Source organism: Cynocephalus volans, chromosome 12 (genome assembly GCF_027409185.1).
Source record: "Cynocephalus volans isolate mCynVol1 chromosome 12, mCynVol1.pri, whole genome shotgun sequence".
In the NCBI taxonomy this organism is placed as follows: domain Eukaryota; kingdom Metazoa; phylum Chordata; class Mammalia; order Dermoptera; family Cynocephalidae; genus Cynocephalus; species Cynocephalus volans.
In genome coordinates, this window is record NC_084471.1 from 17,944,814 (window position 1) to 17,959,349 (window position 14,536).

Here is a 14,536-nt window from a genome sequence, read left to right on the forward strand (position 1 = left end):
CCCATAGCCCCAGCCTCTTCCCTGTTTCTCCAGCACTCCAGGCCCTTGCCCAGCTCACCAGGGCCTCTGCACTTGCTGATCCCTATGCCTGGAGAGCTCTTGCCCCAGATAGCAGCTGACTCCCTCTCTTACCGACTGCAAGGGTTTGTGAAAGTGTTGACCACTGTATTTGAAATTGTCAGTCTCCCCACTCTCTCAACTCCCCCACCGCCTCAACACTCTTTATCCTACCATATGTTCTAAAAAGATAACTTTGGCCTGTGTGATGAAAATAGACCATAGAAGATCAAAAACAGAGCAGAGAGCTATTGCAATAATCCAGGCAAGAGCGTGGCCTGGACAAGGGTGGAGACAGTGGAAATATTGCACCATAGTTAGATTAAAATAGCTTGAAGGCAGAGCCAACAGGATTTCCTGGTGAGTGATGTGGGTGTACGAGGAGAGAACAGAATCAGGTGTGTCTTCCTGAGAGAAGTGGGATATGAGCTCTCCCATGCCTATCAGAGCGCCTGGTATGCAGGAGGTGCTTAATAAATGTTGAGTGCTGAGTGAACCCAAAGTACTGTGTGTATAATAAAGGCACAGATCAAAAACGGTATCCATTATTAATTAGCACACTGGATCCAACTTCTCAGTGAGAAGACTTCTCAGAATATTTGGCTGCTCTTTACAGAGAACAAATTTAATGCTGGGTGATGGTCTTATGGCTGTGGGACTGTCAGGAAGGCAGGCATGCTGCCTCCATCCTAGACACTCGGATATTACTCGGAGCTGGAGCAGGGAGCAGCAGGACTGTTGCTGGGGCCTTTCACTTCAAGCAATTGTTTGATTATATTAAGCTGGAGGAAAGTGGGAGAGACTCGCCAGGAAAGTATTCTGTTTGGGGACTTGGGCTTGGGGCTGACTTTCAGGAGCAGTCTAAACATCCGAGCTGCTTCGCTGTGGTGTCGGATGAGCAGGTGAGGAGCTGACCTCTGATCACCTGGTCTAAGAGATTCCTCTCTCCCAACCTCCCTCCACCCGGCCTGCTCTGCCTCCTGCAGCACCTGATGCTGCTGACAGGAACCCCCTTCCTGACACATTTTCCTCCATGGGTGTTCACCTGCGGCCTGATCTCCTTCCTCCTCCCAGCTCCCTCCCTTGGCTGCGACTCCAGGGTCTGCCTTGCACTACTAGTGACATACTTTCCCTCCCTTTTGTGCAGATGGCTCCCACATCTGCAGCTCCAGCTTCCACCCATTTCCTGCATCTTAGCTCCACAGTCCACTCCCTGCCTGGCCTCCAACGGTGATGCTGCCACAACAGCGACAATGGTGATAATGGCAGTTATCTTTCAATGAGTGCAATGTGCCAAGTACTGAATGCTTCACACGTGCTTTCTTATTGAGTCCTCACCTCAACCCTATGAAGTGGGTACTTTTGTCAGTCCCAACAGAGAGGTGAGAAACCGAGGCTCAGAGAAGTTATTTAATTTGTCTGAAGAGATGCAGCAAGTGGCAGAGCCAAGATTTGAGCCCAGGCCTGTCTGATGCGTAACCTCGTCCCACTGCGCTCTGATGAAAGGCCCCACACTGTGCATGTCCTCGTGCCTGGCTCCTCCCCATCTCTGGTGCCTGCTCCTGCTTTTCCGTCGGGATGTGGCTTGGTCCCCAGCCTTTTCTTTGCTTATTTGACATCTTATCTTCTCTGCCCATCTAACACACACACAACACACACACGTAAGAATATATGACTCATGGTTATCTCTATAATAGTATCATGCATTCACCTGAATTTCAATATGTTTTTCAGCGTTGGAAAGCAAGGGGTGGGTCTGAGCAAGTGAGTTGGGAGCTGTGTCTCAGCCTGGGCCTGTGCAGAATTGTGAGTGACAACTTCTGGCACTGATTCTCATTTCCACCCCTGACCAAGCATAGGGCCTGGCACACAGGAGGCACCCAACCACTCAAATATTCAAAAGTCTGTGCCTCGAAAACAGAACTTTTCAAGTATCAATGGAACATGCACAAAAAAATGACTATATAGTAGACAACAATGAAAATCTAAATTCTCTCAAAAAGAATAGTTCGGGCAACAGTGCCTAATCACAAAGCAATACAAATTAAAATGAATAACATAATCAGAAAAGAATAGCTCCTAATACTTGGAGATTTTAAAATGCTCCTTTTAAATTCTTGGGACAAAGAGGAACTCCAAACCAAAATTGCAAAATACCTAGAAAATAACAATATTAAAATATTATATACTAAAACTTAGAAGATACAGTTAACATGGTGCTCAAAAAACTCCAAGCATGAATTACTTGTATTAATAAATAGTAATAAAAGAAAGTAAGAAGAAGATTAATTTAGTTACAAATCAAGCATCTATTTTTTGGTCAATTTTTTTTCCTGGATCCCTGATATAACCCAAGCATGTAGAATTGGGCCAGACACATAGAAGGCACGCAATAGATATTTGTTGAATAACAGAGTATACTTAACGCAAAAGGAACAAGTTAATAAAGTAAATGCAGAAATTAATATATTAGAAAACAGAAAAACTAATGGCACCAATAAATTTATCCAAGAGCTTGTTCCTTGCAAATTATAAATGAAATAACCTAATCACAAAGAAATGGCAGAAAGCACAACTATAGAAACAGAAACATAATGAAGCAAAAATAATCACAGACACGGAGGAAATTCAATGAGTCTACAAGCCCACTTGGCTCAACCCTAAGCAAATAAATCTAAAGATCTGGAAGAAATGGATACTTCCTTAGGAAAATATAATTTACTAAGATAGAAAGAGAAAATAGAAAATCTAATCTGACCAATTACTATAAGAAAAAAGGAAGAAAAATTTCAAAGATCTATTCCCACAAAACATCAGGCCCAGATGCTTTCAAAGAAGCATTAATTCTATGTAATCTTCAAGAGCAAATAATTCCAATGCTATTTAAACTGTTCCAGGGCTTAGAAAATAAAAAGGAAAGCTTCCAGATTCCTTTTTTGAAGCAAGCATAACATTGATAGCTGTAACTGACAAAGATTAAACACTAAAAGAAAACTGCAGACCAATCTCAGTTAAGACTTTTGATATAGAAACCCTAAATAAAACACTAGCAAATAAAAACCTGCAGCACATTAGATAAAAAATGAAATACTGTGACTATGTATTTTGTTTATAGAGGTTTATTCTAGGAATGAAAGAATGGTTTAATATCAGGAGATGGCTAATATGATTATTTCTATAGATGATGAAAAAGCATTGGATAATATTCAACAGCCACTCTTCATTAAAACATTTAAGGGATAAGATGATAATTTCTTAACATGATAAAATATATCAATCTTAGCCCAAAACTCAGCATCATGTTGAATGGAGAAACACTAGACACATTTCATTAAAGTCAAGAAACTTAACATATTCTCAAGGTATTATCCAACATAATTAGGCAAGAAAAATAAATGAGAGGAATAAGAATTAGAAAGACAATGGTAAAATTATCTTTATTTGTAGATAACATGATCTGAAACCTGAGAAATTCAAGAGAACTTTAAAAAATAAATGCAACAGTAAGATAATTAAATCTAATGTGGTTAGGTCCAAATATAATATATATAGATATTAATAGCTTTTATGTATGTAAACAACCACCAGTCAAGAGATATGGAGGAAAAGCAACAACAACAAAAAAAAATAAAATATCTAAGAATAAATCTAATCAGAAATATCTAAGATTTATATGAGAAAACATTTACAACATTCCTGAGGGCCACAAAAGTTCAGAATAAATGGAAAAGCAAACTGTGTCTAAGTTAGGAATTCTCAATATCACAAAGACATAATTCTCCCTAAACAGATCTATAAATGTAGTGCAATCACCACATACATATACACACGTGCATACATATATCTGTACACATATATCTATTTAAATAGACAAGCTGATGCTAAAATAGTTCATGAGGGAAAATAAATAACAGGAAAATTCTAAGAAAGAAAGTAATGATGAGGAGCTAGCCCTACTAGATTTAGCATATGTCTAAAAGTACAAAACTTAAAACAGAGTGATCCTGGAACATGAACAGATAGAAATATCAATGGTATGGGATAGGAAGTTCAGAAATAGCCCAAAGTACGTATAAAACTCATTACATGACAAACGAGCTATGTCAAATCTCTGAAGAAAGATGAAATAATTAACATATGGTTTGGGGACAACAGGGGAGCTGCAGGAAATAAATGAAGCCACACTTCACATCTTATACCAAGATGAATTCCAAACTGAGCAAAAAATCAAAAGTAAAACATTAAACCATAAGGAGATTGAGATAAACCATGGGAAAATTATTTTATAATTGGAGTGGGAAAAACCTTTAAAACTATGACACAAAATGCAGACACCATAAAAACAAGGATCAATAAATTCAACTACATAAATATATTTTTTATATGGCAAAGACCAAAGAACAAGATGACAGAACATTTGCAACTCTTATCACAGATAAATGGGTAATATTTGCAATAAATAAGGAGTTCCTAAAATCAATGAGAAAAATAGGCCAAGTATGACAATAGAGTTCACAGGAATGAAAATATAAATGGCTCATATATACATGAAGAAATATTCTACTTCATTTATAATAAGAGAAATGCAAATTAAAACTTCACTAAGGAAAATTTGTCACAAAAACCATATGATCATCTCAATAGATGCAGAAAAAGCATTTGACAAAATTCAACATCCCTTCGTCCATATATGACAAACCTACAGCTAACATCATCCTGAATGTAGAAAAGCTGAAAGCTTTTCCTCTAAAAACAGGAACAAAGATGTCCACTTTCACCACTCCTATTTAACATAGTACTGGAAGTTCTAGCCAGAGTAATTAGGCAAGAGAAAGAAACAAAGGGCATCCAAACTGGAAAGACCAAGCAAAATTATCCCTGTTTGCAGATGACATGATCTCATATATAGAAAAACGTAAAGACTTCATTAAAAAACTCTTAGAGCTGACAAACAAATTCAGTAAAGCTGTAGGATACAAAATCACTATGCAAAAATTGATAGCATTTCTACATACCAACAACAAACTAGCAGAAAAAGAAATGAAGAAATCAAGCCCATTTACAACAGCTACCAAAAAATAAAATACCTAGGAATAAATTTAACCAAGGAGGTGAAAGATCTCTGTGATGAAAACTACAAAACACTGATGAAAGAAATTAAAGAGGACACAAAAAATGGAAAGACATTCCATGTTCATGGATTGGAAGAATTAATGTTGTGAAAATGTCCATACTACCCAAAGTGATCTACAGATTCAATGTAATCCCTATCAAAATACCAATGACATTCTTCACAGAAATAGAAAAAGCAATCTTAACATTCAGATGGGAAAAAAAAGACCCCAAACAGACAAAGCAATCCTGAGCAAAAAGAATAAAGTGTGAGGCATAACACTACCTGACTTCAAAATATACTACCAAAGTTATAGTAAGCAGAATAGCACAGTACTGGCATAAAAACAGATATGTGGACCAATGGAACTGAATAGAGAACCCAGAAATTAATCCACATATTTACAGCCAACTGATCTTCAACTATGGCATCAAGAACATACATTAGGGAAAGGACAGCCTCCAATAAATGATGCTGGGAAAACTGAATATCCATGTGTAAAAGAATGCAACTAGACCCCTATCTCTCACCATTTCCCCAAATCATTTCAAACTGGATTAAAGACTTAAATCTAAAACCTGAAACTATAAAACTCCTAGAAGAAAACACAGGGGAAATACTTCAGGAAGTAGGACTGGGAAAAAACTTTCTGAATAAAACCTCAAAAGCACAGGCAACAAAAGAAAAAAACAAATGGGATTATATCAAGTTAAAAAGCTTTTATACAGCAGAGGAAATGATCAACAGAGTGAAAAGACAATCTGCAAAATGGAAAAAATATTTGCAAACTATGAACAAGGAATTAATATCCAGAACGTACAAGGAATTCAAACAACTCAATAGTAAAATAACCCCAAATAATCTGATTTAAAAATGAGCAGAGAAGCTGAAGAGACATTTCCCAAAAGAAGACACATGCCTGGCCAACAGGTATCTGAAAAAATGCTTAACATCATCAGAGAAATGCAAATCAAAACCACACTGAGATATCTCACACCAGTTAGACTGGCTATTATCAAAAAGACAGAAAATAACAAACAAACACTGGCGAGGATACAGGGAAAGAGGAACACATTTACACTATTGGTGGGACTGTAAATTAGTATAGCCATTACGGAAAACAGTATGGAGGCTTCTCAAACATCTACAGATAGAACTATATGATCCAGCAATCCCACTACTGGATATATACCCAAAGGAATAGAAATCATCATGTCGGAGGGGTTCCTGCACTCTCATGTTTATTGCAGCTCTATTCACAATAGCCAAAATATGCAACCAACCTAAATGTCCATCGAAGGATGATTGGATAAATAAAATGTGTCATATACATACAATAGAATACCACTCAGCCATAAAAAACAATGAAATTCTGCCATTTGTAGCAGCATGGATGAGCTTGGAGAAAATTATGTTAAGTTAAACAAGCCAGCCACAGAAAGAGAAATACCACATGTCCTCACTCATATGTGGAAGCTAAAGTAAACAAATAAATAAAAATTAATAATAATAGTAAGCTGAACTTTCAGAAGGAGAGAACAGAACTGTGGTTACTAGAGTCAGGAAAGGGGAAAAGAGAGGGGGTATATGGAGAGATTGGTTAATAGACACAGAACAGCTAGATAGGAAAAATAAGTTCTATTGGTGTACGGTCAAGTAGGCATCTATAACACTAATTTACTGCATGGTATCAAATGGCTAGAAGAGAGGAGATTGAATGTCCTCCTCACAAAGAAATGATTAAGTTTTGCAGTGATGAATATGCTAATTACCCTGCTTGTATACATGTATACACACATTGTATGCATGTATACACACATTGTATGCATGTATACACACATTGTATACATGTATTGAAATATAACTCTGTACCCCACAAACATGTATAATCAATACATTTCAATAAAAAAAGAAAAGAAAAGAAAAGTTTGTCACATATCCTTTGAACCAGGAATATATCCCTCTGGGAATTTATCCTACACATCCCGTGTAGTGGGATGAATGACGGCCCCCTCAAAAGATATGTCCACCTAGGACTTGTGAAGGTGAACTTATTTGGAAAAATGGTCTTTGGAGATGTGATTAAGTTAAGGGTCTTCAGCTGAGAGCTGCCTGAATTAACCAGGTGGTCCCTAAATTCAATGACAGGTGTCCTTATAAAAGACAAAACAGGAGAAGGCCAAAAGACACACAGAGCAGGAGGTAATGTGAAGACAGAGGCCGAGATTGGAGCGACACATCCGCAAGCCAAGGAACACCAAGGAACCAACCCACCAACACCTTCGTTTCAGACTTTTGGCCTCCAGAATTGTGGGAGAATAAATTCCTGTTTTAAGCTACTCAGTTCGTGGTAGTTTGTCACAGCAGCCACGTGAAACTAGTATGCTCCACTATACAAAAGCAGGTATGTAAAATGTCATTTATCACAGCATTGTTTCTACTAGGACCAGACTGGAAGCATCAAGAGAACTGATTAAACTCAATATGGTGGAACCCTATATAGTTGTAAAAAAAAAGAAAAAGTTATTTATAGACTGATGTGGAATGCTCTCTGGAACAAGTCTCAGCAGGAAACAGATTCCGCTCAAAATAGGAAGGTTTATATACAAGCGACAAGTCATAATGGTGTGGACAGGGGCAGAGGAACGCAGAAGGGAGATTGCTGCCAGCTGGGGCTAGGAGCAGCCGGGCTCTCACCCACGCCTGTGCCCAAAGGACGACCTGGAAGGAGAGAGGCTGCCTGGAAGGGAGCAGAGCCCCTTGGAGGGACATGGCCAGCCCAAGGTGACCTCACAGGGAAGGGCCAGAGAATCAGTCTGCTGACTTGACTCTCCTCCAATCCCTCTCTGTGAGGAGCCTGAGGTGGTCCAGGCGGTCAGCCCCCACCCCCCTGGGCAGAGGGCAGCATGGAACACATGGGGAGGGACATGGAAACTGTCCAGCATAAGCTCCAGGATTAAACTGTTTTGTTTAAAGCACAGAACATCACATGCTGAATGGTCACCATTTCAGTAGCAAAGAGAAAGAGAATATTATATGCATGATTACAGGTGCGTAGCAGATCTGGACGCACCTCCCCAAGAAAATGATTATATTTGATGCTCTGGGGGACAGAGTGGAGTGGCGGGGAGACTTTTCGCTGTATACCATATTATACCTTTAGAATTTTGAACCCACGAATGGTTCAAAATATTAAAATTTTATTTATATTCAAAAATATAAATAAAACTTTAATTTTTAAAAGCCCAATATTAATGGTCTTTTCAAGGGAGGCCCCTGGACAGTCCATGCTTATATTCAATCAATGAGAAGCAGGAACAAGCAATGCCAGGGACCAGCCACGAGCGGAGACGAGGACGAGCATGCCCACCTGTCAGGGAGAGCCTGCAGCACGGTGGGCATGAGCACCCCGGAGATCGCTTTGTAGAGGATGGAGTCACACACACCGACGATGTTCACCACCGTAGAGGAGCCCAGCACGGGCAGCATGTGGGGCGGCATTCCTTGCCAAAAGTGCAGAAGGAAACTTTGAACCTGTGTTGACCCACAGAGAGAATGATGAGGTTAAACAGGGCCCTCGCACCAGAGCTTTGGGACTCCACCGAGGCAACCCAGGCTGCGGCACTGTCATCTTCCCCTGCAGCAGCGGAGGCGCCGCCAGCCTGGCACGCTGGAGGAGGCCCTGGGACTTCCTCCTGCCCCACGTCATCCTCCTGCCCATGTGTGTGGCATGCCCACTGCTGAAGAACCTGGTGGCCTGGGGTCCCCTCTGCCTGGGGCATTGCTTTTAAAAAGGTCACAGCACTAGTACTCACTATTCTTTGGGCCCACTGGTGCCTCGGGGGCTCCTGGGTGTTCTGGGAAAGAAGGAAAGGATGTGGGAGTTGCAGGTAAGAGCTGTGTGGCTGGAGGGAGAAGCGCAGGTGCCACACACAAAATTCCCCTGATTCAAAGTCATATGCCAAAAACTGGGTCAAGTGCAAGAGACTTTTTATATTCAAATTCTTCCATTTTCCCAAAGAGCCCCGGCCAGCTGGTGCCATTTCGAGATGCTAGATGGTAATATCTGGGCAGTAAGCTACGTGGGCACATAAAATATGTGTGATTGACTTTTTTTTATCCCCAGTCTACTATCACAGAACTGGAATATAGTGAGCACTTGAAAATTTAATTATTATGATGAATATGATGATAGCAGGAACTCGAGCTCTGTTGCTGAAGAATGAATGGCAGAGTGTCCAAAGCAGAGAACCCCTTGATGGCTCCCCTACACCCACATCTTTTAGCATGTGAGTTGCAGGCTGGGAGAGAGCAGAATAGGTGGGAAGAGGTGGAACAAGGAGAGAAGTGAAGGGAATTAGAAGATGGTTAACTAGTGTATAAGGTAACACTCAGAAATATCTAGACTTCAGCAACCATTGAGGAACAGCCCATCTTGAATCTGGGGAACTCTGATTTTTTATAAATTCTAATAGGCTTGCTTTGGCTCCTGGACTATGTATTCTTCTTTTCCCCACAAATGGGCACTCTTAAACCCCACAAGTATTACCTACATCCCTGGTTCCTGGGTCAATCCTGATCCAGTGTGGGAGTAATTTAGTCCCTTTAGTCTAATACTTTGGAACTAGTGTTAGTCCTGCCATTAGCTTTCTTTATTAAGTGCCTACTACATGCCAGGTACTTTGTATAGGTTCTCTCATTTAATACTCACAATAATACTATGACTGAAAACATTGCTCCTATTTGCAGAGACTTTGAGTTAATTGTCCAAAGCCAGATTAGCAAGTCAGGGAATGGATGAGACAGAGCCTAACCTGCCTCAGTTCTTCCACTACCCAGTCTTTGGGCTAATTTGTTTTCCATGTGCTAACTGGGCTTCTACCTCATTCCTGAGGCCCGTGTCACTCCCTAGGCTGCTGCCCACTTGCCAGCTTTTTGCTCCTGCTATGCAGAATCCTTTAGGCCCCTCCCACCCAGGAGGAGGGTCTTGTTATCCTCTGACCAGGCTACCTCTGGTGACCCAAGCTCGGCCTCCTGTGGACGGACTTCCCTGATGCTTACAGCCTGTCTGGGCTTCCCAGTGCAAGCACTGGATGGGAGGCTTGGGGGATAAGGAATGAGGAAAAAGATTTCCTAGGGGGGGGAAATGGTAATTGCCAAAAACATGATCAAAGTGGCAAATGAAGACAGGTCTGCAAATTGTGATACTTAAATTATAGTCCTGTTTATTCCATGACAATGAAAATATTGCAATGTTTTCATCCAGATTGAAAATCAAAACAAAGGAGATCTGGATGAAGACTGACTTCCAGGGTTCCAATCCTGGCTCCACTAGCAACTAGGGGTGTAATATCAGTCTCAGTTTTCTTCTCTGTGAAATGGGGATAAAAGTAGTACTTACTGCGTAGGTTTTGGTCGAGCCCTAAAAGTACTTATTATAGTACTTGGCACATAGTAGATGCTTAACAAAGGTTATCTGTTATTATTGGGTCATGGAAGCACTACCACTAATAGGCCCCATAAATCATTGTGCTAATGTTTTAAGTGTTTGAGACACTCTTGCCTACATTTCTGACTGTCACACAGCCAGGATTCCCACTGTGGCTCTACTCACCTGTCAAGGCTCTTATTCTTTCACTGAGACACCTGGTAGCTAACTGTTGGCCTGGCCTGAGCCTGGGGATGGCTGCAACTCTTGGACAAGGTGCTCGTCCTACAGAGGACCCTCCACTGTCCCCTGATCCCAGCTCATCCCTGGGTGCCGGCCTCAGGCCAAGTCCTGGACCTCCCTTCCTGCTCTTCCAACTCAGTAAGAAGCTCTGCTCAGTTGATTCCTAAGAGTTGGTAGATTCTGAATTTATTTGCATTACTTAGCTCTCCTTACATACAGCCCTACGTCTTTTTTTATATGAGCAGTCATTTCTAGCAGAAAGTCTGGAAAATATCAGCTGTTGTGTAAGTTAAAACAAATCTGTGGAAAACCAGTGTCTTTGGCAGGCATCCGTCTGCTTTCATCCTGTTCAAGCTGCATGGGGAGCCCTGATCAGTCCTCGGTTTCCTGAGGACTAGCTTTTGTAGAAGTATTATCTAGTTTTGACCTCCCCTTCCTACTCTCTGTATTTTAGGCATTTAATGTCCAATGGTACCGGTCCCTCTGGGTGAGAAGGAAAGGAAGGAGGGAGAACAGTCCAAGGCTCAAGAGCTGAGATTGGGAGTTAGATGTGAAATGGACAGACAGTGTTTCCACTTAGAAGGTGGAGCTGACAGTACCTCCTAAGGGACTGGATATGAAGGGTGAGTGGAAGGGAAGAATCAAGGTTTGTGGCGTGAGCCATTGGGCGTGAGCCATTGGTCGTGGCAATCTAAGACTTGGGAAAAACAGATTTGGGGCAGAAAATGAGGAGCTTTGGTTTGGCCATATTAAGTTAGATGTTGAGTCAATTGAATCTGGAGCTTCTGGCTAAATATATAAATATGAATTACCAGCTTTTATAAAATGGAGGTAACACATAAAATGCCTGGCATTGTGTAGGCATTTAACAAAGTGAAACTTACTAGACAGAAGAGAGACGCTGATAAGTTTTCCTTACTTCTTGCAAGCATAAATGGTGAAAGAATCAGAGGCAATGATTGAAAATGATTATTTAAAGTCAGTCTCCTGGGTTATCTGTTTCAATGTCCTGAACTTTCAGTCCTTTTTCTCTCAGCTCAGTGAAGTGTCAGGAGACGATTTCCTTGTTTTGTTTATTCCTAATATATTGACACTGTGTGGAAACATATCTGCTGACTTGCAATCAGGTGTACTTAATTGCTACAGTATTGAAAAGACCTCAGTAAAATAATAACTACCAAAATACCTGCCATTTATTATGCTCTAGTACAAAATCAGAAACTTTACAATTTCATGTACATCACAATTTTACTATGAGGTAGGTATAATTATTATCTCTATTTTATAGCAAAAGAAATTGAGGCTCGCAGAGGCTAAGTACCTTGCTCAAGGTCATCAGCTAGTAAGTGGTGGATTTGGGACTCAAACACAGGACTATTGGACTATACAGCTCATTGTACAATATAGTCTGGAGAAGACTTTACATGTAGGGAGTCTCCTATATGCAGATATGTATTCTTTGTACTTGCTTGACAATGTTACAAATCAGTAGCATTTTTACACACATCTGTCTATCTGTCCATCCATCCTCTCTTGCACCCAACAAATATTTACTGAGAACCTAAGAGTATGGCTGGCCAAGACACAGTAATGAACAAGACAGACAAGGTCCCTGCCCTCAAGGGCAGCTCTTTCCAATGGAATAGGGGCAAAAGGGATGTGTTTTATTTCTGGGTTGACAAGGTTAGGAAGGGGGTATGCCTTCCCTCTAGTCCTTTTCCTCACCCATCAGCTGAACAAAGAGGACTCTAAGCTTCTAGGGTAGGATGTAGCCACCAGGGGGAAGGATCCTGTGTCCCTGAACCACCCCCAGCAATCAGCCTTCCCACTGAGAACATCCACATTGGACTGTGACATGAGCAAAAAATAAACTTCTAATGTGTCAAGGTTTGAAGGGTTATTTGTTAGAGTGGCTAGTGTTGTCTTAACCAGTCTTGAATCATTATTTGCCCTGATCTCAGTGATCTTTAGAATGTAAGGTACAGCCAAACAACAGTTTGAGAGAAAGCAGTGATTTTTCTTCCTTAAAAAAAAATTTTTTTTTTCACTGAAAGGATTGCTCAAGTAATTTGGGAGACTTTTATAAGACATTTATAGTGGATACAAATCAAGAAAAAGAAGAAAAGAACTTTATCAACATACTGCTGTCTCTTCTGGAGCTGTGTCTATGTGCCAAGTGACAGTGAACGACAGAAGAATATGAGAGAAAAGCACTTTGTACTTTACATCATTTTTATACCCTGCCACCTCCAACAGTACCTCCTCCCCCAAAGCACGTAAAAGGAATCCACCAGTAACTACTGGCTTTTTATAGCCCTTTTAGAGCACATATTATCTTCCTTCAAAAAAATAATAAAATTATGTTACTTTATTAGTGGTTATTGTGCTTCAATCTTTTCTCATTTCCTCCTCTCCATCCTGTAACTTCAATGCTTTCAAATAAAAATGAAATGAACTTTTTGCATTGTTTGCATTTAAAGATGGCCCTCCTGGTAGAATTTGTTGGAAATATGGACCAGAACTTGAGAATGGAGGGTAACTGGCTCCAAATGCACCAAAGTGAGCCTCAGGAAAAGATTAAATCCAAAATATAAGAAAGCCTTTCTTTACTTTCTCTGAATCTATAATTCTAGGTGTAATGATATGCTGGCAAAATAGTCTTCCTAGTGTGCCAATAGGGCAGGATGCGGGTCACTGGTTAAGCCAAGGAAAAGGCCATGCCAGCAGCTGTGCACACGTAAGATCTGTAGAATGGGGATAAGAATAGTAGCTGTTTTGTAGGATCCCTGTGAGGATGAAGTGAGCTAAAGGGCACCGAGGGCTTCCCGATGCCAGGCCTGGCACCTAGCAGGAGCTCAGGAAATAGGAGATAGTGCTAATTGCAATATTTTAATACAGAGTATCCACAGCTCGACACTTGTTGACCTACCTCGTCAAAGTTGGCTCTTATTACAGTGTCCAGTATTCTCTGGCAGTGTGTTCTGTACATCATAATAAAGGTAGAAACCTGTGGGGGTGGGTGGAGGGTCAACAACAAAGGCATACATTAGTACACACTGCTGCCACCCTTGGAATGTCTATTTTTAAGTCATTTGTTCCCTGCTGGGGGATGGAATTCGCCTAACATCTACTTATCCTGCAAGACCCAAGTGAGACTGATTTCCATTAGGCTGAATTCTTTGACCTCGGCTCTCTTCCCTGTGCTCATACAGTATCTGAGTGTGTTTCTTTGTCAGAGCACTCACCCCATGTTATGGAAAACACTGGTTCCTCTCTCTGTCCCCCTTCTCCACCCCTGAGACTGTGGGCTCCAGGAAAATAGAAATGGCTTATCATCCACGCTTGTGTATCCAGCACCTAGCACAATTCCTGGCACATGGAGCTCAGTAGGGCTTATTGAACTAAACTCTCCTCATTGGCTAAGAAACTGAAAAGTTGAAACCCAAAGTGTATCTGTAAGAAGTGCATCTGCCCAAGTCACCGTAAGACATTTGGAAATTCTCTGGAATCTGCTTGGCAAAAACAAATTTCATCTCCCCTTCTATTTGTCCAGGAATTTTGAAGCCATGATGCAGGAGATTTGTGTCTTTGTTGACAAAAAAAGCAAATTTGAGAAAAAATAAAGTTATCTAATTTTTAGATTTAAAGCATCCCTTACAGATATAAGTTCATTTTCTTCATTTCAGAACATAGAC

General features: G+C 40.8%; 1 protein-coding gene across 2 annotated transcripts in view; it reads right to left on the reverse strand.

Annotated features, from left to right (window-relative positions):
• RFX4 (regulatory factor X4) overlaps nt 1–14,536 on the reverse strand; it is a 131,638-nt gene that overhangs the window by 49,314 nt on the left and 67,788 nt on the right. For both annotated transcript variants that reach the window (XM_063075663.1, XM_063075664.1), the window contains 2 exons: nt 13,771–13,848; nt 8,541–8,704 (listed from right to left, as the gene is read on the reverse strand). In XM_063075663.1, the coding sequence (XP_062931733.1) occupies nt 8,541–8,704; nt 13,771–13,848 (242 nt within the window). The remainder of the gene's footprint in view (nt 1–8,540; nt 8,705–13,770; nt 13,849–14,536) is intronic.